At 38.9% G+C, this 26,440-nt stretch overlaps 1 protein-coding gene across 4 annotated transcripts in view; it reads left to right on the top strand.

Moving 5' to 3' along the window:
• The window catches only part of PDLIM5 (PDZ and LIM domain 5), a 123,671-nt gene that overhangs the window by 32,271 nt on the left and 64,960 nt on the right, over positions 1 to 26,440 (top strand). For all 4 annotated transcript variants that reach the window (XM_083860776.1, XM_083860777.1, XM_083860778.1 and 1 more), the window contains exon 3: positions 9,395 to 9,546. In XM_083860776.1, the coding sequence (XP_083716902.1) occupies positions 9,395 to 9,546 (152 nt within the window). The remainder of the gene's footprint in view (positions 1 to 9,394; positions 9,547 to 26,440) is intronic.

The following is a 26,440-nucleotide window of genomic DNA, read 5'->3' as shown; positions in this document are numbered from 1 at the left end:
AAGGTATATCCCGTTAAGAGGAGCTAAATCATAACTATGAAAACCTTATGAAAACAAGATGACACATATTTGGCTACTAAGATTACTAAGGAGATGGATGTTCAGTTAGTTGAACTAATTTTATCATCTGTAAAAGAATAAACATAACACTGTCTGGGAAGGGAGGACATAGACCATTTTATGCTCTGCAGACATTGTCATGTGCATGGCTTTTGTAGGATGGAATTAATTTCTTAGAAGCAGCTGAGCTCAGTCCCTTTTGTCACTTCACACTTAAGCTCTATTAGAGAAAACTAACTCTGATTTGCTTTGTGTTTCTTTGGGATATTGGCCTCGGCAATATAACTTAGTAAGTTTCCAAACTATTTACTCCAAATGGGAGTGGCTTGAAGCATCTGTTCTGATACAAACTGAGGGGCTCCTAAGGTGTTGCCTGTTCGACAGTCCCAAGAAATCGTGTGCTTTAGTTGTGGAGTTAATTTGTGGTGGCTGTCCAAAAAAACTCTCAAACCCCAAAAAACTAACCATTACTGGAGGAGAGACATGAAGCTCCTAAAAACTAATGCAGCCGTACAAATTTTGTGTCGTATGTCTAGCTACATTTTCATTCCATTTTTTTTGTCTCTCTGTGAAATTAAGTAGGCAGTATTTTTTACCCACTGGCATATGTTTTCCCAGGGAGGAACCTGGATCAGTTCTGTAAACTCTCTGAACAGAAGAATAATTGTCAGAGAGAAGACAGCCAGTTAAAATAAATAGGGCTCTTAAGGCATGCTGGCAGCATGAGAACACAACTGAGCTCCTTGAGAGAATTCTTAGTGAAAGCTAAGCATTCTCTCAAGGATGATAGGGCCTTAAATATCTTCAGGCATTCAGGCACATGAATTGTTTTCCATCACTCAAGTGTTTAAAGAGTATTTTTCAAAAGTTTTTTTGGAATTACCCATGTGCTTCCTGCAAATATGATTCTAGTCACAATGTCTGAATTATTTTAACTTAGTCCTTTTGACAACTTGTTTTTTGGCATTGTGACGTTGTTTCTTCTCCAAATCAGAACATTAGTTTTATCTTGTTATTGAAAAAGTTATTGCTCATCCTATCTTGATGGCAATCTCTTTTTTTCATATCTTTGCTCTCCTGAGTGCTTCTAGAGTCTTGGAAAAGCAAGATCAGATGCTTAGTCTTGTTACATACCAATAGAGCTACACTTGAATAGAATAGTTTCTTTATTCCTCTTTGATATGAGTGTGACTTTCACTCGTTTTAATAATCCTTTGAATTCCAGTTGGTGTTTCCACATTAACTTGTGTGTTAGTACCTGGATAAAATGTTTAAGCTACATGCTAAATACATGAATTGTACCAGAATTTATTGCTGTATATGTAATTAGCTATTTCCTTTTCACACCAGCAAGGTCAAAAGCAGGGATTGTACTTTCTAATAATTGCTACCGGACTTGCAGTAATCATGAGAAGGTGGCATTCTGTCAAAAATTAAAGCTGAAGGCACCTTTTCTGAAATCGTTTTTCCTTCCTTACATCCTGCAGCAGTTGGGTTGTTGTAAGGGAAGGTAGCAAAGGTTCTTGCTCACAGAAGAGCTGAGCTGCAAGGAAACCATGATCAGTCAAGCCATGACAAGTGAGAGATGGCACCAGTTAATAATCCTCTGGCATTGGCATGTGGAAACTGTTCCTGCTTATTAGCAACGTGTTCTGGGGCGAGAGAGGGAAGCTGGGAGCTGCTGCTGGCATTCAAGTCTATTTTTTTGGTGTTAGTTGATTGTAAAATAAAAGCACATATTCGAAAGGCCTGTACATGGTGCATTTACTCTGCTTTGTAAACCTAATGTAATTTTTTTAGATCCTTTTCTGGATCAACCCAATTGTGTGTAAGAATGATCTAAGCTATGTGGTGCCTCTTTGGTTTTAAGTAGTCAACGCTCTTGCATGCTCCTCTGTAGATGTGTAGCTCCACATACAGTGCATGCAAGGATGGATAGAATGAGTGATTTGTGCATGCAACACATCATTGAAAGTGCCAAAACCAAGTTAATTTGGTTTTATTTGGTGGTTTTTTTGTTTATTTGTTTTTGTGGGAGACAGTAGGTAAATATTAAAGGTTGCGATACAGTAAGAGAAAAATTAAGGAAAAAAGAAAGGCTTGAAACCATTTTGCTTTTTCCTAGAATGTAAGCCTGCAGGCATGCTCAGCCATGTTTGTCTAGAGGGAAAACTCAAACTGTGTTAGTTTTTCTTTGGCACAGTTTCTGAATGTGGGACTATAGGGATACACGGCTCAATCATGTTAAAATATATGTTGTTGTTGGGGTTACTGCTGTCAGAACTGAGAATGAAATGTGAGAGATGGTTTTGTGGCTCTTTGCTGGCAAAGTGGATGGATGCCTGTGGGCTCTCCCCATTTTCCCATGGGCTATAATGAGTCTAAGGGCTGGCTTGGGTCTACTTCGACCAAGTCACTGCTGCATCACAGCAATGGAGCTGTGTATGGAGTGAAAGGGATGAAGCAGACATGGAGGGACAGGCCAGCAGGCAATGCCAGCCCTCACCAGGACTGGGATGGGACCTGCTGTTGGGGTCCGCAGCCAGAACAAGAAGAATGTTTTGTGCTTTGTCTTACACTTTTTTCCCCTTATACATTATCTTTAATGGTTGTGCTGTGCATGCCTTAGGTTACAGCTTTATAAATCAGTCTGAAAACACCTTTAAAGTTATAGGAAGAAAAAGGAGAGAAATGAAAATGTAGCAAGTGGGAGTACAGCCACATGGAGCGAGGTGAGGGCAGGGTTTCCTAGTGGTGATGCATAGCAAAGTACTCTGGTAATGAGACAGGTTTTCTGATCTAAGCTAACTTTGGTCCTTGCTTTGTTTGGGGAAAAGCTTTAGCTTATTTGAAAGACTGCCTCATAACCCCTTTTTATAGCTGCTTGTGTCAGCGCCTTCCACAGCAAACTCTGCATTAGAGTTCTTATATCTCAGCTGTATAAATTTGATCTGGACTTTAAAACTGGCATGTATGTTCTTGATTTGGAAGTGACTGTCAAAGCTGGCTGGCTAATCTGTTGGCTATGCAAATAATATTGCTGTAGTAAAGGCTTGAGGAACATGATACAGCTCTCACTTTCCATTGAATGCAGAGGAAGCTTATTTGCCACAAAGAGCAGGTGCTCTGATATTTTTTTTTTCTCTCATGCAGAAGTTTTAAGCTGGATCTCAAGTATCCCAAACATGTCAGGAGTCTGCAGTGTAGATTTTTGCTTTCTTCCCATCAGGGAAGCAGGTGAGAAAGGACTTTGGCAAGCCATCCCGTTAGGTGTATCATGGTGGAGCACAGCGTTACCCTGTTTGTGCTTGTGGTGGTCAGTGTTGGCCCTGAGAGTTCCATGCTCAGGCTCTGTGGCTTGTGAGGTCCTGAGAGAGCAGGAGTCGGGTCAGATGTGCAATTTTTGTGGTGGAGTTGGTGCTGCTACAGAGCATTAGTGTGTCCTCCCTTGTGTTTTGGAGTGAGCGTCTGTTTCTGTCTTTCATTAATTCACCAAAGGGGCAGTTTTTAGCGCACTTTGTCTTCTATGTATGTTCATGAGGTTGCTGTTAAAATAGTTCTTACCAGTGCAAGGTGATACTTTGGTCAGGTGAAACGAAGCTAGGGATAAACAAAGTAGTAACAGGTAATGTGTAAATATTAGCATGAAGTATATTGTAGCAAGGAGATAAAGCCCTGTGGTTTGAAAAGGCAGGATATTGTTTGAAAAAATGTTTACTCCTTTGCTTATGTTCTGATTCTGAAAAGTTATTCTGTAATGTTCTTTCTCTAAATGAGTATGTTGTATTTTGGCTTTTTATTTATTTAAAATACTTTATTATAGGGGAAAATGTAGACTAAAAGAGAAGCAGGAGCAGTAGTGATACAAATATCATTGTCTGGTTGCTTTCTGCTTTGATTATTCGTCTCTTTAAACTGAATTTCTGCAACTGTGGATCAAATGCTCAAGAGGTAAAAATCAAGCTGGAGGGATATCAGCTAGCTCAGGGAGTTTCCAATCAGGATCAATGAGTTACATTCTCAGAGAAAGTTGCAGATGACATTGAAGGATGTTTGTGCAATCAGAGAACATTAACTGCCAGAGTACAGTTTCTTTGGGAAAGTCATTGTCATGTTCCATCATACAACGTGTTTGCAGCTAGGATAGATTCAAGGCAAACAGCTTGGAAAACATAAAAGGCAGCCTCATCTCTAGTCAAATAGACCTTTGTCCTATAAGTAACTGCAATTTAAGTAATTTGTTTATTACTGTGTAAAAGCAAAATAATCACAGCTCAAAGAAGAGTTGCTTGTCAAGTTTTATTCCTAGTCATGTGAGGAAAAAAAAGGTGGTTATATGTTAAACAGAAGTTAATTAGGCTGCAAATTACATTGATTCAGAGATAGACACACACATGTGTGTGCACACATGCAATTGCCCTGGAAAGACACTTTCCAAAGATCTAATTAAAGCTTAAGAGTAAATGTAAAATAGCTGTTGGTTATTGCAAAATAAAATAGTGTGCTGGCTAAAATACAGCTCAATAAAACTGCTGTATTCCAGGGTATTTTGGGCTGTTCACATTTCAAATCCTGAGTTGTAGAACTATGCTCAGATGACTTTTTATACCTTGATTTTGAAGTCTGTCCCGAGTCAAGAACTGCTTTACTTTTATTCTGTATTTGGAACGTGGTTTTGGATAACGTTTGTGGTTTTGAAATTCTGATGTTGAAAACCGTAAGAGCAACAATGTTTTTTTTAATTTTTTCAAATTTTTTTTGCAAACCAAAATGGAAATCTAACGTTAGATGGGTGATTTCACTTCTGTTTTTTGAAAAGTGTCCTGAGCATCCCTGGATGGCACAGGCTGGTTTTTGGCTTTCAGCCTTGTGGTTGATTGCTGCTGAGGGGCAGAGGCTTCCTGCCAGGGGCTGTGGGAGTGAGTGGCCTCAGCAGGTGCCTGGTCATGAAATGTCTCTCCTGCCTGCCTCCCTTTCAGTCTCCAAATGAGATTTCCAGAGTACAGAGACATGGAATTAAGTAGGAGGAAGCATTCCTGGCTTGGCAATTTTGTAGCTTTCAAGTCTGTGGTGTAACATCAAGGAAAAAAGAGTCTGCTGTTTTTGTAGCTCTAATTCATGATTGACTGTAAAAACCTGCCTCATACTATAAATACAGAATTAAAAGAGATCCATCAAGGATTTGAAGAATATTTGTGGTGCTTAAAGGTTAATTGGATTATTGGATAGCCAGTTTTGTAGTTTTATTGCTATAGTCTTCTCCATATAGATCCTGTTGCATTGATTCCATGTGGTGACACAGGCACATTTAATAAAGGTGTGTTCTGAAGATCACCTTTTTTTCCAGATAATTCTGTACTTTATGGGTGACTGATGCAGGATAATGTTCCTAAGGTTAAATTTGTACTGTAAGAACAAAATCACTTGTACAGGACAAAAAAAACAACAAAAAAACCAAAACAAAAAAGAGGTACAAAAGTAGCAATGAGATAAATATGTAGGTGATAATATATAAGTTTCAAATGGTATTTATGTCTTCTATATCTGTTGAAATTTTTGAAGTTTATTTCCATTGTGACAAGAAATATGGGCCTCCTTTCTCTTGGTTTTGTTTTCAGTATCTATGCAGTTTTGGTCCAAGCGTGCACACAGTTTGGCATATGTAATCTTCATTATGTATGCAAATTTATTATTTGTAATGGTAATGCACAGTTCAGCATTTAAGAAAACTGAGGCTCCCAAGTTCTGCATTCTGAAAAAGCTCCTTAATTATTTCACAAATGCTCTAATTCTTCCTGCTGTTTATGTTTATATACTTGTGATAATATTCCTCTTGCACCGGTGGTAAAACTGCTCTTGTAGCTTCAGTCCCACTGAAATACCTTCAGTATAGGTGCTTCAGAAGCCAGGATTGCTGACCAGTACTTTCAGGGAATACTCAGGCTCTGGCTGAGGTTTCCTAGAAGTATCAACCTCACCTCTCCTGCTTAGTGAGTCAGATCTCTTATTCAGAATCAGTAGGTGTTACTTAGAAGTCTTATCCACTGTGTCTAGATAAGGAGATTACTACTCTGGCATTCCTCTATGTGTGCAGTTCTTCACACTCTTGTCCAGTAATTTGCTTGGATGTGTCTCTGACAGCCTCATCTATAAGGCATATTCAATTCTCTGTCTGTACAAAAGGATCCATGGACATAGGGACTCGTCACAATTCTCAGGACCTGTTTTCAGGAAATTTCATCCTGGGGTTTTGCTGAAATGATTTTACAGCGGTCTCCCACATACTCTTGCAAAGCGTTTCATCCTCTGTAGGCAACAGTTTAAGAATGACCTCTTGAAAGTCAGGTGGTTGGTTGTGGGTTGTTGTGTGTTGGCCACTATAATTAAACAGAAATGTTTGGCTTTTTTAAAATTAATATTTGTTTTGATTTACATTCCTGGGGATGGTAAGGCCTTCCTCCCCTCCATGAAAGTACTTACCCTGAAGCTGGCTTTTGAAGTCTTAGCCCTGATCTGTGTGTGGGTTGCTTATTTCCTTTTTTTCATCACAAATTACAACATGTCAGCATCTTGTGCATTTGCACACGTTCTGAGAAAGCTAAATTTTATTCACTTGGGGAGTCCAATCACAAAGCTCAGCGATCCATCTGACCTTTAGCTTTTAGCACCCTTACGTTCCTTTCCCTTTTCCAGACCTTGCTGGCAAATGTCAGCATGCTATAACTTACCGGTTTAGGGATCTGTTTATGGCAGGTCCCACCCCACACCCAAAGGTTTGAGGAGCTTTCCTATAAATAGGTATGTTGGTCATAGCTTTCTATATTATGCTTGTGGGCTTCCCTGATTGGTGTTTTATAGTAATCAGGCCTCTTAGCTCACAATTTGGGTATGAACATCCCATTTTTGGAGGACTTTTGGCTTTTTTGTTGAAGCCTCTTGTAAAAGGATTCACAATACAACTTGCAATTCTTATGACTTCAGCAAGTCAAATACTTTTTCTGAAGTCAGGGTGTCTCGTTTTTCCTTTGCCTCTTATACTTTACTTGCTTGCTCTGATAACTTTTCCTCGTTAGCACCCTCTGGTTTCAACTCTGGCTAAAGTAGCTGTTGATTCATAATGCTGAGGGCCTGGCTGCTGTTTTGAATCTGAAGATATGACAAGTCTTCCTTGATCTCAGGCCTCTTCTTTCACCAGGTTAACACCAAATGGGAGTATTTTTCTGATTATGTTGAAAATTTTCTCTGTTTTTTTTTTTAGCTGCTAAAGATTGCTACTGCAATCAGCAAGTATGGAATTGAAGTTGAAGAATTCCAGCAGTGATGCACTGAATGTGAAATTTCTTGGGTTTAGTCTGTATTTTGTCAAATTTTTTGAGTTTTGCATATATCTTGCAACATTACACAATATTTTTTCTCAGTTAAAGTATTTGTCTTCAGATTCCATCCAATACACATCACAGCTGTCATGTATTTCTAGTCACTTGGATTTTAGGAAAGCCTTGACCATATCAGGTAGGCAGATGGGACACTTTCCACAGGTTTACTCTACACAAATGCAGAGACTGAACCCCTCATATTTCATGCATTATTACCTCTTTACTTACAGACAGTTTTCAAGATGTAAACTCACCTCTCCTGTTGAAATGAATGATGTGGAGACTGGTGACTGTACTTTGTAAAGTAACAAGGAACCAAAACTTCTTGGTCCTGCGTAAACTAAAAGAGAGGCAGTTAAAAAACAAAGGAGATGAAAACCTTTGGCCTACCTTTGAGAAGTCATGGAATCACAGGATTGTTAAGGCTGGAAAAGACCTTTAAGGGTCACCAAGTCCAACAGTCAAGGTAGCAGCACCACCATGTTTGCCACTGGACTATGTCCTCAGGTGCCTTATCCACACGTATTTTGAACACTTCTAGGGATGGTGATTCTGCCATTTCTCTGGGAAAGCCTGTTCCAGTGCTTGACAATGCTTTCCATGAAGAATTTTTTCTTAGTATCCAGACTAAAACTCCTGCAGTACAACTTAAGTTTGCTCTCATCCCATCACTCTTTACTTGGGAGAAGAGACTGACACTCATGTCACTCCACCCTCTTTTCAGGCAGTTGTAGAAAGGGATGAGTTCTCCCCTGAGCCTCCTTTTCTCCAGGCTGAACACCACTAAGTCATGATCTAAAGCACCATTTTGGCTCAAGGTGAATTCCATTTCTGGAAATGAAGGGAAAGTAATTCTGCTGTTTGCAGCACTTCCCTAAAAGCAGTGATTTCTTTAAGAAACAAACTCATGCTTGCAGGCAGAGGACAGAATTGTGAGGTTTTGCATGCACAGCACCAGCAGCTACAACATCTTTGCTGTAAGATAGGAAATACTTCTGGAAACGCAGAGGGAATTTACACCATCCAGGAAGTTTTTTCCAGCTCGCTATAAAATGATTAGCAGATTGAGGACCAGGGATATAAATCAGATCTTATCATGTGTTGTTTTAATTTCTATTTCTGTTCTTAGGGATGAAGGTAGTTGAAATTCAGTTGCATCAGATGAAAAGATTAATTTATTGTTCAGTTGGGGACAATAATGTGAAATTTACAGAGGCTTCTGTTGCAATATTGTTTCATTTAAGTGGACCAAAGGCAGTTGAACTGAACTTGGGCACTGACCTTGATCAAAGGGTCAGACTTCTCAAGAGGCTTTTCTTATCCTGATCTGAATTTACTGTAGGTCATCGGGGCCTGTTAACCTACTGAGAGAAAGGGAAAACAATGCCCTGAAACCAGCCCGAGTGTGATGTTGAACTTTTGACTTTCTAGTAGTTGCAGCTGGGAAAAGCTTCACTATTAGCAGAGTCTTCCCTGCACAAATTCTGTAATGTGCTTCTCTCCTTCAAGTCCTTGACAAATAAATGAACTTTGAAGAGTTTTTTTGTGGAAAATCGAGATTGGAAAAAGCTGGTTTACATTCTTTCTCTTTTCTCTTGTGAGAAAAATTTCATGTATGAAGAGAAAGGTGGCTGGAACTTGGAGTGCAGGAAATTGTGAGTGCTTGTCCCTGCTTTTGTCTCTTTGTGAATGTCTATAGCTTCCAGCCAGTAAAGTAGAAGCAGAGTCTCATTTCGAAAAACAGGCTATAGTGTGCAATACTTTCCTGTCATTGAAGAGTGAAATAAGAATGAATACCTATAGGAATTGCAGCAATTTTCACAGGATTCACAAATGAGAAAAGATATCTTTTTTTTTCTTTCCATGAAACAGCACTGTGAATAAAATACTCAGATTTTGTGTGCAGTACAAACATAAACTGTCCAAGTTTCTCATTTACCATTCTTGCAATGTTTCAGCTTAATGATGGTGGCAAGGCAGCCCAAGCACACGTGGGAATTGGTGATGTGGTTCTCACCATTGATGGCATAAGCACGGATGGGATGACTCATCTAGAAGCACAAAACAAGATCAAGGCATGTACAGGCAATTTGAACATGACTCTGCAAAGGTAAGATAACTTTTTCTTTATTTAAAGAGAATTGATCATCATCCTAACAGTAGTTTGGAGGATAAAAACGTGTAAGTGGTTTGGCAAAGTCCATGGAGTTAAATGGCAGTGATTGAAAGATATGCTGCCATAGCCTGCAATCTGTCTTGATTTACAGTGTTTTAGAAAACTTATTTGATGTTAATTATGTGGCTTGACAAAGACTTTTTCCATCCTTATGTCACCTATTCTATTTTGAGTTTCAGTTATGTTTAATTAATCTGTTTAAAAGTAGGTTTTATTAATGCTTTTTTCCCCTCCCCCAGCTGACTAGGAACACTTTTTTGGGTCAAGTCCTACAGCACCATTGTTATTGGCTAACAGACTGATGGATTTAAATAGTTAACCCTTGCGTTAAATGGATGAAAACACTTCTACTCAGAGTCCTCCAGATGTTTCCACCGTGGTGTAACCACTATGTCACTAAGCAGCAGTCTCCCTTTGCTAATTGAAGTGCCTGCTATAGAAGTTACAGCTTGGCCCAGTCTCATTACTAAATCATAGAGTTTATTGAATCCCAGCATATCTCTGATTTAGCCTGGGGCTGTGTTTTGGGAATTGTTGCAGGAGGGGAGCAGGATGCTCACTTATGGGTTATTGAATCTGAAGCAGAATGAGCCGCAGCACAAGCAATAAATTCCTTCAATTCTCCAAAGCCTCCCAGGGCTAGATATATTTTTTTTGCTAGAAGATAACTGTTTTGATTCAATGATGTGAGTGAACATATTGGAGGAGATTTGCCTCTGAATCCATCACATAGGGAAAAGCATCTTTTCTTGTTTTCAAAGAAAACAGCAGCAGTTATATGCCACGATTGCAGTTTGTGCCTGCCTTTAACAATGCAATGTTCTTTGATGAGCATTGGTTGAGGTCCATAACATATCTTTTCCCCAGTTACTGACTGTTCTTTGTGGCAAATTATCTTCCCGCACATGAAAGGACTGTGTCTTTCTGAGAGTTAATCAGTATTAGAATAAAAAGAGATTACATGGTTACAGATCTGATAAACATCCATCTCCAGGGTGGCAATGCTTGTTCCCAGCCCTAAGTGATGTTTATTTGTGTGAGTGCTTTCTACTCTAAGAGCCCTGCCTGTTATTTCTTGTTTTTCCCGTTGTCCTGTGCTTTGGTCCTTAGCTACTCTGACTAAGGGATGCCCTTTGCTCAATCTGAGGAAAGGAGTATCTTGTGGTGTGGTTCATGCCTAGGGCATCTCCCTGAGTGAAACTTGTAAAAGTGGCATTAAAAGTTTCTTGATGAAAGACAGGCATTATACCAGAACATTAGAAGAACTACATGTTTTATCTAGTGTGTCATTTGCTTTTCTGACTTCCAAGGAAACCAGCAGGTCGCTTAGAAGTGCACTTTCCAGGAGCCACTGAGTCACTGCAGCAGGGGGTGGGTTGGCCCACTTTCTCCTGTCACCGTAAATGAATGGGCAGGGTTAGTATCAGGTATAGGAAAGTAATGGCAGGTGTGTCCCAGTCAGGTAATGACTTGTCAGAGGCTGCTTCTGGTTGGATACAGAGATGGGTGGTTTGAAAATCAACTTAATCATGAGTTAGCCTGATCCCCTGCTGTTCTCACCCTTCCTACCTAGTGTAGCATCTGACTCACTGCTGTTGGCTACCTGACAGCTGAAGACTAAGTCAGTATCAGAGTAACAGAGATCAAAGGAACAGCCTTGGTCCTGGCATCTGGGGGTACAACAGATGTCCTGTCTTGTGGGGCTGCTGCTCTGCACTCTCATAGTCTCAGCTCTTTTGAATGCTGCCTGTATCCCAAGAAACCAAAGGTGCAGACAGCGTTCTCCTGGTTCCTCTACCTGTGAAAATTTCATTGCCCTGCTGTTCAACAGATCTGCTTTAGTTGGTTTTTTTTTGTTCTTTATAGCCTGGAAGAAGATGCTTTTTGGAGTCAGACAGGCTCATGCTTACTAGAGATGCTAGCTGCCCATGGAAAGGGAGTTTGAGAGTAATAAACAGGGTGGCAGGATAAGCCATTTTAATGTTGAGTGTTCTCCATAATTATATTATTCTGTTCCTGCCTCTTCTCACAAAATGAAACACAAGTAAATGAAATATTTTAAAATTTCTGTTACTGTTACTCTTCATATGCAAGATTAAGGAGATACTGTCAATGTGGAGCAAAGCTGGCCTTCAAAACATGGATTGGTGCCATAGATTAGGAAAATCTAAGACATATTTTATTTTCCTTTTTATTTATCTTTTGTTTTTACACTTCAGAGATTTTATCTACTTTCACACAATCTGCTGATAGTTTGAACTACAATGAAAGGATGTTGAGGTTAGTTTTGAAAGAGTCCATCAATTCTGGGATACTGCCCTGTTTTGCTGCTGCTTTAAAAGAACACAATGGTTAGATGGTTAGTGGTGTTACTTTGAGGATGTACTCCAGCACCCCAGTTAGCACAGTGGTCATGGCATGCCAACACTTCACCTTTTAAAAGCTGCAAAGGACGCTTCTTTAATCTATGGCAAAGGCAGGAGAGGAAATTCTTTATTATCAGAGTCCTTATTATAAATATTCTAACTTGATAGTTAACCTATTTAGGTTTTCACTTGGCTTCCTCTCTTCTTCATGTGCAAAGTAGAAAAAATAAAATTAAAAGAAACTAAACAAGGGGCAAGAAGTAGCTTGTTTGGGAGGCTGGAGGGGATATTTAAAGTACTGCCTTCAAAACCTTTAGTTACAGATTTAAAGCAGTATATTTATGTAGGCAGATATGCATGTACCTCTTGTGAAAAACCAATTTAGATGTTTTGTAACTTGTAATTTAATGTTGGCAAAATATTTGAAGGGCAAATAAAAGCTTCCCTTTGTTCTGTGTAAGACAATATCGCAGCTTGGTTTTTTAAACATGTAGTTGTTGTGTGCCCTGGAAAGGAACTGGAGGTGCAGCTGACACAGTTGCAAGTCTGCTTTGCTTAAGAGGTTGCTCAAATACAAATGGACAAAATTGTGCTTTGCCAGTCCTGTGTGCAGTAGCAGATGCTTAACATATGCATGTGTTGGCAGGTATTTTCAGGTCTATGTCTTTAAAATCAATAAGTTATGTAAACAAGTCTCATTGTTTAGTATGCAATTATATATTTTTTTCAGTTCTGAAATGAAATTTGAATGTAGGCATGTTATTTGTGCATTGTTCGTATTATATGACTCAAAAATATGGACTGTGTTTTTCTTCTGTTCTTTTTATTTTGTAACTTGCAATTTTAGCTTCTTGGTGGATCTGCTCCCTGCTCCAATTTTGTTTCTATTCATCCCTCCCTTTCTGAGATCTTGCTCTTTTGCACCCCAATATTTTATTTTCATCTAGAGCCATTCCAGTTTCCCATGAGGGCAGATGGAAACCAGATGCTTACTTCTTGGATATATTTTCAAGTTCAGTAACTTAGCATGGACTTTTATAAATAAATCTCTAAGTTGCTGAACAGCTAAAAGCCACCACCTATTTTTAAAATATTATTTTTGGGGACTGTTTCTCCAGACATCTGTCTTAATGATTCTTTGGGAGTGAGAAGGATAAAGAATTGTGGATTTCTGCAGATTAATGAGATCATGATACCTGTGAAACTTCTGGGAAAAGTCTCAGCAATACAGGGATAAAAGTAAAACAGAAAAGATGGGAAGTCTTGGGCTTTGTTTTTTCTATGATGATGGCGAGCATATTTACCTCTCTATTTAGTAAAACAGATCTATCTGCACAGGTATAATTTGATTTGTAAAGGAATTTATTTCACTCTGTCTATGAATTTACTAATTTAGGACAAAAGGCATTGAAGATTGCATGGCTTGGGAAGCAAAGGAGAGTTCTCCAGGTTGTTTACTCCTCTACTGCTACATTGCAGTGCTTTTCTTTTTGGTGAAAATTTTTTTCTGGGTGCATTAAGCTGGCAGTGAGCAGTTACTGCGGTTTTGATTCCAGCTTTTCAGTGGCAGAACAGAGCTGCTAAAAAGCAATAGATGAATTTCAGTGATGGCCATGGGTTTGTTGGGTTTTTTTCCTAAACTTTTTTAAAGCACATGGTTGCCCATAGGTGAGGCTGGGGCCTCCTGGGTATTTTTGATGTCCTACAGGACTCAGAGACAAAATTTCGATGATCCATAGGCCTGAATTCTGCAGTTGGTAAACTCAAAAGCCATGACATTTATTTTAGCTGCCTGCCTGAATCTTTGTCATACTGTCCTATATCTTTTTGGTTTTTCTTTCAGGAAGCATGAAGTCTAGGCTTTTAGCTTAAGGGCAGCTGAAGTTCTCATGATTTAAGATAGGGTAATGAGAAAAAAAACGTTCTGGATCATTTGAATTCTGTTTTTTAAGATCATTTTTCAAGTTAACCAGTTTGGAAGGGGTTTTCAGCAGTAAGACTAGCTTAGGGTGCTTTTTTCTTACTATTTTTTGTTTAATTTATAGACTTCACTTTAGATGATGGTTAAAACTCATGTTTTAGTTCTATGAGTCATAGGTTCCTTGGGTGGGTATCTTGTTTCCTTAAACCATATATGGATGAGCTTGAAGAAAACTATGATAAGAATGCATGCTGAAGTCTTATTTTTCTCCAATCTTTAGCCATCATCATTCCCCTTACATAGGTATTTTGACTTTGGTACTTCAGTGATTTGCTTTTTTAGAAAAACAGAAGCTTCACTCCTAGGCCAGCTGAACAGAGACAATAATAATTGGTTGAAAGACACTACAGCTTCTGAGTAACTTTCAAAATCTGAAAACTTTTTTTTTTGCTGTAATTATTTTTGTAATACTAATTCTTATATAACTTGTTTCAGGGATATCAAAACTAAATGCTGGATGATTAAGGAAATAATTTCTTTTTAATTGAGGGAGTTGAGATTAAAAAAAATTACAGAATTCAGTTGAGGCAGTATGGCTTGGAATATGTAAACAAACTGTATATTGGTAGTTCAGATGCTATTCAAAACCTTTGGCAACTTACTCCCCAAGGCTAGTTTGTTACTTTCAATCATTAATACTGGTTTTCAATAATTATGCCTGAAAGTAAACTAGGTGAAAAACAATGCCTTCCAAACAGACATTCCCTTTGCTTGTTTAGTCATGTCACTAAGCTTTGAGGTGGCAGCTGTTCCAGGTAGCTCACTCAGTGGAGACTGGTGAGACTTCAAACAATCCTGAAGAACTTTCTGTTATTGACCACAGCCTTTTTGTCCTGTGCATTGCAATGTGGTCAACTGAGTTGTCTTAAGTCCTCCTGTTTCATCTCACTCTGAAATTAAGTGATATTGGGTTAAAACATCGTCCAAAGAACTCAAAGCTAATGAATGATGCTGGGGCTTTTTTTCATCCAAAGGTGGTTGTATAAATCTATGCACTTGTTGGAAGCAAGGTAGGAACCTTCTGCTCCTAATTCAGGAGCTGAACAGATTTAGCTAGCTAAGCCATGCCTTTGGAAAGCCTGCCCACACTCTAAATTAATGGAGGGGTACAGCTCTTGCTTCCAGCTGAAATTCAGAGTCTCATTGTATGTAGGTAGCACTTTGCTGCTCCTCAGGTAGCAATTAGATGAACCACAAAACATGCTGCTGCTAAGTGAATCCACCAAACTAAAGGCTTGCTTGGAAATTCAAAGGACAGTTGCTGTGATGAAAATGGAAGGTTGCAGAGTGAAAAACAGAGTTCAGTGACTTGTACAGGATGGTACCTACCTTTCTGCCAGGAAAATAGGTGGAACTGAGGGTGAGTTAAGCAATAGTAATAGCAGCCTTTCTCACATTGTGTACTTTAGAGTTTTGCTGGGAATCTTTAGAGCTGCAAAAGATTTGTAAAGGCTGTACAGTTTCTTGAGGTTGCTGCAGTAAGTGGCATGGGAACATAAACACAGTAGTAAATATAGATAGTGGACAATGGCAAGTGCCAAAGGCAAATTGCTATTTACTGAACACCAAAATACTTCCTTCAAATTTAAGTTTAAAGTTGTTTTTTCTCTTTTAATTTCTGATACATTCCCCTCTGGCCTCCATATAGTTAATACCACCTCAGGAAGTTGAAATTCGAGCAAAGGGAGGTTAAAGAAGGAACATTTTTGTGTTTTGGGATTTTTTTTGTTTTCATTTTATTTTTAGTTTCTTTGCCACCAGAGAAATGCAAAATATCACCTCTGAGTTGCCGCAATTGCAGCCATTTTACCGTTATGTTTTTGGCGTTTTGTCTACATAACTTTATCATGGTGAGTTAAACCAAGGGCAGTCAGATCAGGGGTTGTTTAAAAACATCACCTTCCTTTGTGTGAAAACAAGGAGGCCATCATCAAGAAACTGTCTCTTAGAAGCTGAGAGCCTGTAAGTTCAATTTGAGATAAATTTTCAAATTCCTATACTCATAGTCCAAGTCCTTGAATAAAGGAATTGGTAAGGTTGGACCAAGCCCTGGAATAAAGGTTAATAAGGTTGCTTGGGAGAGTAGCTCAGATGTTGCAATCAGCAGAACCTGATAAAGGGCTGGGGAGGAGATAAATTGGGGCATCACTCTTTGAAGGGTAGTGAGTGATTGTGGTGGAGGTTTGCACCTGGGAGCCCCTTGTAAAAATGGAGGGAGGAAAGTTTTGGATCCTAGAAGTTGCCATCTGTTTGCAATGGTTCAAGTGGTAACTAAAGTGGCTTTATTGGTCATCTTGCTTTTTTGCCTTTACCAGTGAGAAACATCTGTGCCACTGCTTTATATGGACTGTTGCATAGCACAGATGTCTGGCAAGTACAGCAAAAAGTAGTTCTGAATTTGAGTCCTAGTTAATTTCTTAAAGGTACTGCTTGTTTTCAGACAGGGAAGTGAAGTTGGTTTTTTTCCCATTTTTTGGGGTTTCGTTGAGTAATTTTGCTGACCCTGTGTTTGTTATGATGTTTGTTGTAAAGCCCAAAAACATGCATATCTTTCAGGTATGTTGGGATTAGCCTAAAAATAAATACTTATCACATGTTGTTATTCTATAGACTGTGTTCTTTAATTCCTATATTTAAGATCAATATGAAAATACTTGCCTTCTGTTATGGTTCTGCTATAGGGATTAAACCACTTGGGTCTATAATTATGCTTTTAGAAAACAAAGATTAAACTGTTACAGCAAAAAAATGCAGTGCAAACCCCACAAGTTTTAAAAGTGGCTTTACCCAAGCAGATGATTAGAAAGGTAATAGCTTTGGCTTGATATTTCGGTGTCCAGTAGTTTAGAAGCCTATTTTCACTCTATTATAAAACTAAAGTAAAAAAAAAAAAATAATCTGACACAATTGATTTCTGTCTGTGAAGACAGGAACAGTGAAGGTTTATTCACATGTATTTTTTCCTGAAATGGTGTAATTCAGTAGGAAGTATCTGGAAATTAGATAATCTTACTTGATCTTGGCATGTGCTGGATGGACAGCGTGCCTCAGTATGCAAGGTGAGGACAGGTTTGCAGTGCTCTGTCTAATGGATGAAAGACATGATAATGATAAATGACTGCTTCTGATTTAGAATAACTTTCTGAAATACCAATAGCTTTGTCCTGTCTTACAGAATCAAAAAAAAAATTAGTTGAGGAGTATCTTTGTGGAGAGTGGGGAACTGCCTAATGAACTCCACATTGTTCAGTTCATATGAATGAAATAACATTTGCAAGCTGAAATTTAATACAGAAGACATCTAGGCTGAGTGAGGTCGTGGCTGGTGTTACTATGAGTCTGACTGTTATTTAACAGCATTTTCCAGCTTGAAAACCCCTTTAAGTTGGTTTTGCTTTAAGTTGCTTTACATTCTGCATGTTGCAAAGCCTTCTCATTGCTGTTGAAGGGTGGAAGCAAAACATGAGATGCTCGGACACATCCACATTATAGAGCTCTGTAGTAACATAGATGCTTCTGAGGAGTAGATTGAATGTATTTCCCAAATTTTAAATACACATATTTTAGCAATGTAGGAACTAATCTAACAACTAAGCTAACCTTCATTATGGAAATCTAAAAACATCTCTTGAAAACCACGGAGTTAATTTGCTGACTGTCAATGTCTCTGTGATGTACAATAACGCTTCTGTTACGAGGTACAAATGCCAACTTCCTACACGAGGGGAAAGGAGTCTCTACCGACAGTGCAGTATCAAGTCAATCTCTCTGTGGTAATTATATGCCAGGTGCTTTGGACTACACCAGCCTTGTCAAGAGCTGTTGTGGCTGCATAAGGACAATCCAGGCACTTCTTACTTTTTATTATCTCTTCACACAGGAGATGATGAAAGGCGTGTTGATTTCTGGGGTTGGGGAGGAAGAGGCATCGGTTTGGGGTTCAGTTTGGGTTTTGTTTCAGAAAAGGGCAGAAATGGAGCTATGGAATAGTTTAGATTTGGAATTTGGAAGACCGATAGGAAAGCAATGTTTGCTCTAAGTGTGATTTCCTGGGTAAGTCCTGCTTTTTAGTTTTTCTGAGGAAAAGGTTCATAGCTGTGTTTCAGGAAGCTCTTTCAGTTACTGCTTTCCTCTCATTTATAAATAATCCCCAGAGAGGGAGTGTAGGTTTGTTTTTTTTTCTTTAATGAGTTGCAGAAAACCATCAGAAAGGAGATATTCTTAGGTTTTTGTTGTATTTTGTTACATTTGTAGTGATTTTAATGAAGTACTGTTCTCCAGGAGGCCTTTGATGCAATTCTGGCTTTAATTTCCTTATTTTCTAATGGACTTCCGTGGTATTCATGGTCACCAATATCCCATAAGTACTGCAGCATAATGTAGAAAAGCATTTTTTTGTTTCTCTAGTAATATTACCTGCTGTAGGCAGCAGCTGATTACGGCTCTTTTAAAATGCTATATTACTTGAAAAATGTTTTCCATTACTGATATTACTGTATCAGGTGGATTTTTATTTGTCAGAAGTGATGTAGTGGTTAAGCATAGGTTTTAAATTTTTAGTTCCATTTCTGTTTTTACAGCAGACTTGGCTGAGCTTTAATATTTGATTTCCTAAAACTAGACATTTCCTCTTAAGCAAATAACCTTTATCTGCTTTTCATGTAGTCATATCTGAGCTTACTTGATAGCCATCAAGGCTCTGAGGGCTTCAGTAGAAGATACTAAGAAAAATAGAGTATCAAGATGATAAATCAGGGGTGACTATTACCAGTAATTTTTCCTTAGTTCTGTGTGAAATAAAGTTTGTCTTCTCCCCTCAAATATTCTCTTGTTGTTAAGAGCCCCATAGGCAAACACTGCTTGTTGTGCTTCTTTTTAGATTTTGTTAATGTTGTAGATCTGCTTTCAACTGTTAAACAATCTTTTGGTTATGGAGTGCACATAGGTTTCATTTCCCAAAGTGAAGTTTCCTACGACAAAATAAAACTAGAGGAAAGGTGTGCACCTGAGTGTTCTGATGAAACACTGTAGAGTTCCACAGCCAGTAAAATAGAACTGAGTTTTTCTTTTTCTAACGCTGCTGTTAGTTCAGTATTAGAAGTGAAATCCAGCTTAGCCTGGTGATTGAATAACAAAGAGCTGTGTATAGATTGGTGTGGGTTTTTTTTAATATCCCCACTGCCTCACATTTTCCAGCGGGATGTGTTTTGGCCTGACACTGAAAAGGATGTGTTTCAGTGGACATGTTCTGGACTGAACACTCAGCCTGAAAAACAACAAGAGAATTAAAAACCGTAGTGATTGCTTTGTTTGTGTATTGTATCAGTGAACCTGTTAGTCTGGTATCCAGACCCGCTGTGGCTGCTTTATGATGATTCAGCATGAGGGGGGAGTGAGAACTAAGCCATGCCTTGAAACGCCTGCATGGTGAGAACCTGGGAGCTTACACAAGATATGTGGGTTTGATTATCATAAACACTTGTAACTAATAATTAAACTGGGGTCTTATAGGCGTTGTTTCATGTATCTATCAACACAACTCTGATCCCAGACAGGCTAACAACATCAAAGTGTTTTTGTTGTATGTAGATGAAAAGTATTTTCTCACATTGATTTTTTTTTTTTTTTCTCAATTGCACTTTCCTCCAACTTTGGTGCACAGTGTATCCCCACTTTTACCTAATCCACAGTGAGTTGTTCAAGCAGAAAGTAAGACAGTTTTCTTTACTTATTTCTGTGCAACCTCTCTGCTTTTGGCAGGGTCTGCACCCAATCTGAGCCTTTGTCATCTTTGTAGTTTGAGACTTGAGACAGGAAGTCTTGAGGATTCATCTGACACTTCAGTTTAGTCACAGCTGAATCCTTACTCCCACCAGGAAAAAAAAAAAAAAGAAGCCCTTTGTCTCTTCAGTTGCTCGTGTGCACATTCTTTTATTCGTGGAGATGCAGAAATTTCTGGCCTAGAAAGGACTTTGGCTCCCTGCTGGGGCAGGGGCCAAGAGGATATGCTTTCCTCCTGACCTCATGGTGCTTCTGGTAGAGTCCTGTGTTGGAGCATCTGCCCAAAAAGTGCTCAGAAAGGAAAGTTTCTCTTCCTTCCTGTGATGAGTAAGGAGATTTGAGAGACTCTATCTCAACTTTAACCTGATGCATTTGTTTGTTGTTTGTGCCACAATCCTCCTCTGTTTTGACATGACATGACCTGACATCACTGGCAGCTGCTAGAAGTGTCAGATCCTTGCTCTCCCCAACCCCAAGACAACTAATCAATACAAGTGAAATGTTCCTGCCAGTTTCAGGGAGCTCTGAGAAGTGGGAATTGGGATGTTAAGCAGGGAAGCAATTGTCAGTAGGAATATTATGTTTCAAAGAATTAGGAATCTTTCAGTAATGGCAGTGTAATTTTAGCAGAAGTGGCACATCTGCAGCATAGAGATGTTAGGATTGGATCATTGTGCTGAATGAGATCTCTTCTGCAAGGATTAGAGATGACAAAAACTTGCCTTTGCTTCTGGTCTGTGGGAATTTACCAACAAAACAAGTAGCAATAAATTTATAGAGATGAAATGAAAAAAAAAGAAGTTATTGAAATATCTCCAGAACACTTTAGGTAATAATGTGTCCACTTGAAAATCTGAGCAGTCTCCCTCACTTGCTTAGGTTCTCAAAATGGAACTCATAGATAGAGTGAAGGATTTGTGACCACTTGAACCAGAACTGAACCTAGATTGATTGGTTTGTTTTTACTTAGTGGCATCTACTTATAAATGGAGTTAATTATTCTTGTTCTTACATATTTTCTCAGTTTAGACTTAATTACATTTGATGCTAACAATGTTTGGTCCCTTCTTTGTAAAACATTGGTGCATGTTAAGCTTTAGCTTTTTTCCAGCATTCCTGTGGCTGTTCTAGCTGAGAAGAGTTTGTCTGTTAACATGAAATCTGCAAATCATTTCATTCTCTCTTACATTTAAATTTACAACAGATTTATATGCTTTCATATTTTGGAATCTTTGATATTCTTCTCAATGCCTTAAACTTCTAAGTTTATGATGTCTGCTGAGTGTTTTCTCCCACGGTTTTGGCAAGCCTCAATTTCCTCACATTTCTAATTCTTGCCAAGATACAATTTGAATATAACTTGGAAAACCCCAACAAAACAAACAACAAAACCCCATGAAAATTTGATGTCGTTTTTATGTGGGTGTGGCTGAAGACAAAATCTTCCAGATGTGAGAGGTTACAAGCCATTGTCTGAGACACAAACTTGATAGAGATCTATGTCAGCAGCTAAGACTGGTTTGAAATGTTTTGACATTGCTTTCTGTTTGGAACAACGTCTTCACCAAACAGTTAAGTGGGTTTTTTGAGTGGCAATTATTTTGGGGGGGTTGCTTCTTTGGCCTAGTTTGTTATTTCTGTTTAACCTGTGACTGATTGCTGCTCTGTAAGAGAGACCCTCTTGGCAAAAGGGCATGGATTATAGAAGTAATGGGAGTTTCATTGTAGGAGGGAACCACTTTTAACACTCAAAGTCTTTTGGAGGGAAAACGACCAAACCTGGGGTAGTCAGTTTTACTGACTGTATAGTATCCCTTTTAGCTCCTAAGCTTCTATGCAAAAAATGGAATGTAGTATACATTCTTAAAATGTATTACAGAGTTTAGGAAGCCAAAGTTTTAATGAGGACAGTGACTTCAGAGGTAACTAATGCTGCTTGATTGCTAACAGATTATTTTTCCTTTACGTGCAAAGCCCCTCCACATGAGCAGACTATAAGTCTCCGTGACACATGGGGTCACTAAAATACATGTACTGGGCTAAATATAATGTATAACACGTTTTACAAAAAAGTGTAATGTTTTCCATTCAAGGCCTCTCAAGTACTGAAATTTTTAAGTGTGCCTGCTGTAAATACTGATCTTGGAAATGATTGGCCAAAAGAGTTCCCAGTTATCTCCTTTCCAAGTCTTGGAAGGAAAGTAATGACTGGACAAGTCAGTAATTTTCCACAAAATCTTCTTAGCTCATAAGTGGCTGCTCCATTAACCTGATAATTAAGTGAGTGCTGGACTAATATTTTTGTGTTGCATCTCTTGGAGCTGCCTATAAAGGAGCAATGTTGAATAACTTAATTATGTAGAGAGTATGGCTATGGGATTTTTGTATCTTTTGCACTTGGCTGAAAGGAGCTGTCCTGGAGAATAAAGCTCTGAGTGCAATTTGAGCGAGTTGGAGCAAGGGTAGATTGAAGTTTCCCCTGTGGTAGGGCTGCTGGACTCAGGTGGTGCAGTACTGTAAACAGGGCCTTAATGGAACTTGGGACAATGTCAAATTTCAGCACAACTCAGGTAAAAAGCACTATCATTACAAAACAACAACAACAACAAAGAAAAACAGTATTTTTCTTCATACATATACAGGGTATTTTGGCAGGAAACAGAACTAGGGAGAAGAGAATTAGATGTCTCATGTAAGTGGCATTTCCTAGTCACTTTTGTGAAAAGCTGTTAGGTTGGGTTTTATTTAGGATCTGGATAAATTTCACAATATCTTATGTCAATTAATAAAATCTGAGTCTCTTTATTTTAGTCAGAAAGAAACGTTTACATTAGCCACTAGAGCTAGCTGCTTTTTGTGATACACTGTGTAGTTTTTTGCTTACAAATCCTGTGTTACGCAGCACATAGAGGTGAGTGGAGGTAGCATGCCAGAGCTGAAATTAGTAATAATAATTCAGTATTATTGTTGATAATTTTAAAGCTGGTGAATAGTGTGGGGGGAAGGTCAGGAAAATCATAAACTGGTTCAGTGGTTTAATCTGGTAGATTTATCTTGGTAGGAAACAGATTCATAACTTACATGTCTGTTTCTTTTTATACTAGAAAAGACAAATGTATTTTGGGATAAAATAGGGTTATAAAGTTTCAAATTCCTCTTGATGTGGAGGAAAAAAGGGTTCTTTGTTTAATGAGAAGGACTTAATCTGATATGAAAGATAATGGAGCTTGAGGCATTTATTAGTCTTCTTGGAGAAACATAATACCTTGCAGGGCTGAACCAGAACTGTTTCTGCTATCAACAAGTAATTAGCAGTCAGAGCACATTGTTGATCAAGATCTAACTAAAGGACGCTGTGAAACTATTCCTTCTACTTGCCTTTTCTTTCTTTGCAGAAGAGAGGTGAAAAAGGTTGTAAATTGTTTGTGGCTTTTTCTGAGGATGTACTCTTTAAGTCAAAAATTCGTTTTAAAATTACACCTGTCATTTTGGTCATTATTTAGATCATCATAGTTTTCTTGGCTGAGGTCGGTTTCTTTTTTGCCTCCCATACATTAGCACTAGAGAATGACTCTGTTAGTAATAGCTGCACACTATGGATGAGGGCAAAAGGAAGTATGAGGGTGAGCTGGAGTATTGCAAACATTAGATATTTACTCTTGACTACCCTCTTCATTGTATAATTCTCCCCAATGATTTTAGTCATGAAAAATGTGAAGAATTCATCCAATTCTTCTCATGATGCACCATGTTTCTGCTGTTTAGTTTTGTATTTTTTAACTCCATGGAAAACTTGTGTCATGATTAATCACTGAATTAAGTCACCTCTTGACATTTTCAGCTTTTTTTTTTTCCTGCCTGTTCATCAGTCCGAGTAGAATTTGTTTGTGATTCTTTTGTTTGTTTGCTTTAAGTTGTTCTTCCTAAAGAGGATCTGTCAGGCATAACTGCTCCAGGTGTAGGTAAGTAAAAATGGACATAACAGATACAGGGCATGTCATTAATTGTCTTATGCTATTCCCTGCCTTAGGTCACTGTAGATTGCTAATGGTGAGGCAGTGAGGCAAAAGGAAAAACTGGTAGAAACTGGCGGAAACTGGCAAAAATGGGCAGGACCCAGGTGATCAGATTTCTGTGATGGTAGGTATGGAAGTCTTTCAGTGTGGGATTAGAGAGCTCTTGTAGTCAGTCATTTCAAACTCTCTGTGCTTCTTCAGTTGAAAAATCAGGCTTTGTGCATGTGGCTGCTGGAGTGAAGATGGCTATGGGATATCACCTATGGAGACTAGATGGTGACTGGCACTACTACTTTGGTGTCCAAACCATGGTAACCCAGGCTTTGTGTAAACACACAGAATATTTTTCAAGACTGTGTAGAAATGCTTCCTGTTTTTTGCAAAAGACTGCAGAAATCTTAAGTCTTTCACAAGTCTATGATTTATTTTTCTCCATGTTCGTGGATGTTTCCTCTTGAAGATAACAGTTGGGCCAAGAAAAATTGTATTGGTCACTGGTCTGCTTATAACATAAGGGTGTTATTAAGAGATGTCTGTACAGTTGAGCCTTTCATCTTTGTCCAAAGAGATCACTCAAGAAGTGCCTAAAAAATCTTGTAGTAAGCAGCTGAGACCCATGACATTTTTTCTCATGAAAAAATGCCTTCAGGTAGTAGAACATGAAGTTGCACATCTTCCCTTGGCTTGCAAAGACAGTATCTTTTACTAAAGCAGCATCTTTATAAAAATAATTTACATGATCAAATTAGCCTCCAACTGTTTTGAACTAATATTTTCTGGAGTCAATGTGCCAATGCTTTCAAAGCTCTTATATTTCAGGTAGATAATTAAAATGTTCTGCTCATAACTGCTCTCAAATAGCAATTTTTTTTGGTTAACATTGAAACAGTGTGTAGGTTCTTCCATGTGACTGGTGGGCATTTGCCACTCACGCTTTCAAGTAAAACCTTTTACCCATTTCTAGTTTAACCCCTGCAACCCATACAATACCTTTCTGAAAGTTCAGGGGCTCGTTAGCTAGCATGTAAGTTGTGATGCCATTGACCTTGCATATTTATTTTAAGTTGTGTCTGTAGTTATTTAGTTGAAGACTTAAAGAAACAATCCGAAGTTGGCCACAGTTTATCTTCACTTCTTAAAATAACACAGATACCTCAGTGGCATGATCTTTGGTGGCATTTTAATTCTATTGGCACACTTTGAAAGGCCAGCTGGGACATCACAGGCAGACATCAGTTTTGAGGCCTTTCAGATACCATCTAAATGCCAAGCTTTTGAGTAGCAAAATAATGCATTTATATATAGATTAAACACACAGCAATCAAAAGTGTCTTGCAACAGTCAGTAATTGTGAACAGCTGCATCAGAGCAATGCAGCTGTTAAAACTCCTCCTTCATGCCCCTGATTACATGTATTTGGTCCAAATTACTCATGGGTATATCTGTGTGCTTTTGGGGGAATACAGAGAATCATTTGGGATGCATTCATTTGCTGAAATCAGTCCTTGATTATATTTTATTAAGAGGGTGCATGATGTAACGAGGCTCTTAGACATGTACAAAAATAATCTAACACCATTCTTGCAGAGCAAGCAAACACCACTGTAACTGAGTTGTATGGTGTGTGTCTAATATGCTGCAGTGTGCTGCCTCTCTTCAGACTTTAGCTGGATCTGCAAAACACACAGTGCTGCTACAGAAACACCTTATCATAGAATGTCTGGGCTTGGAAGGCATCTTAAAGATCTGGCTCTAAGCCCTCTCCCATGGGCATGAACAGCTCTCACCTAGACCAGGTTACATGGAGCCCTATCCAACCTGGACTTGAAAGACTTCCAAGGGTAGGGCATCCACAACTTCTCTGGGCAACCTGTTCCAGTGCTTCACACCCTCACAGTAAAATTTTTTTCTTCATATCCAGTCTCAAACTCATCTATTTCAATTTAAGGTCATTACCTTTGTAAACAGTTCCTCACCATTTTTCTAGTAGGCTTCCTTCAGATACTGAAAGGCTGCAGTAAGGTTGCTCTGGAGCCTTCACTTCTCCAGGTTGAATAATCCAACTCTCTCAGCCTATCTTCATAAGAAAGGTGCTCCATCCCTCTGATCATCTTGGTGACCCTCCTCTGGACTCAATCCATCAGACCTGTGTCTGTCCTATGCAGGAGTCTCACCAGAGCAGAGCAGAGCAGAGGGGCAGAATCCCCTCCCTCTCCCTGCTGCCCACACTGCTTTGGCTGCAGCCCAGGACACAACTGGCTTTCTGGGCTGCAGGCACACATTGCTGGGTCATGTCCAGCCTAGCATGGTTGCAAACCAGTTACAAAAAGGAGACAAGAATGCCGGGAGTGGTCTAGCCTCTGCTTTCATCTCAGTGTGCAGCTATAAAAACAATTTGTAGTAACAGCTAATGTTGTTCTGTGCCTGTTGCTGAGACGTGTTTTGCGCCAGTGAGTGTTTGAGGACTGGAACATGAAGTTGAAGAAATTCTTTCATATTGATGGAAACCAGTCTTGTCATCGTTGTTGTCATCATGCTGCCTTGTGTCTTGTTTTTCCCTTAGGGTTTTTATTAGAGGAAGTTTCCAGCAGCCTCTGATTCAGCTGCAGAAAGTTATGTCCTACAGAGGAGACCAAGAGCAAAGCTGTCAAGGTCTCAAACTAGGAAATACAGAGGGAGCTGTA

This window comes from Zosterops lateralis (genome assembly GCF_965231275.1).
Source record: "Zosterops lateralis genome assembly, chromosome: 5".
NCBI lineage: Eukaryota > Metazoa > Chordata > Aves > Passeriformes > Zosteropidae > Zosterops > Zosterops lateralis.
This window is presented reverse-complemented; position numbering and strand designations above follow the sequence as displayed.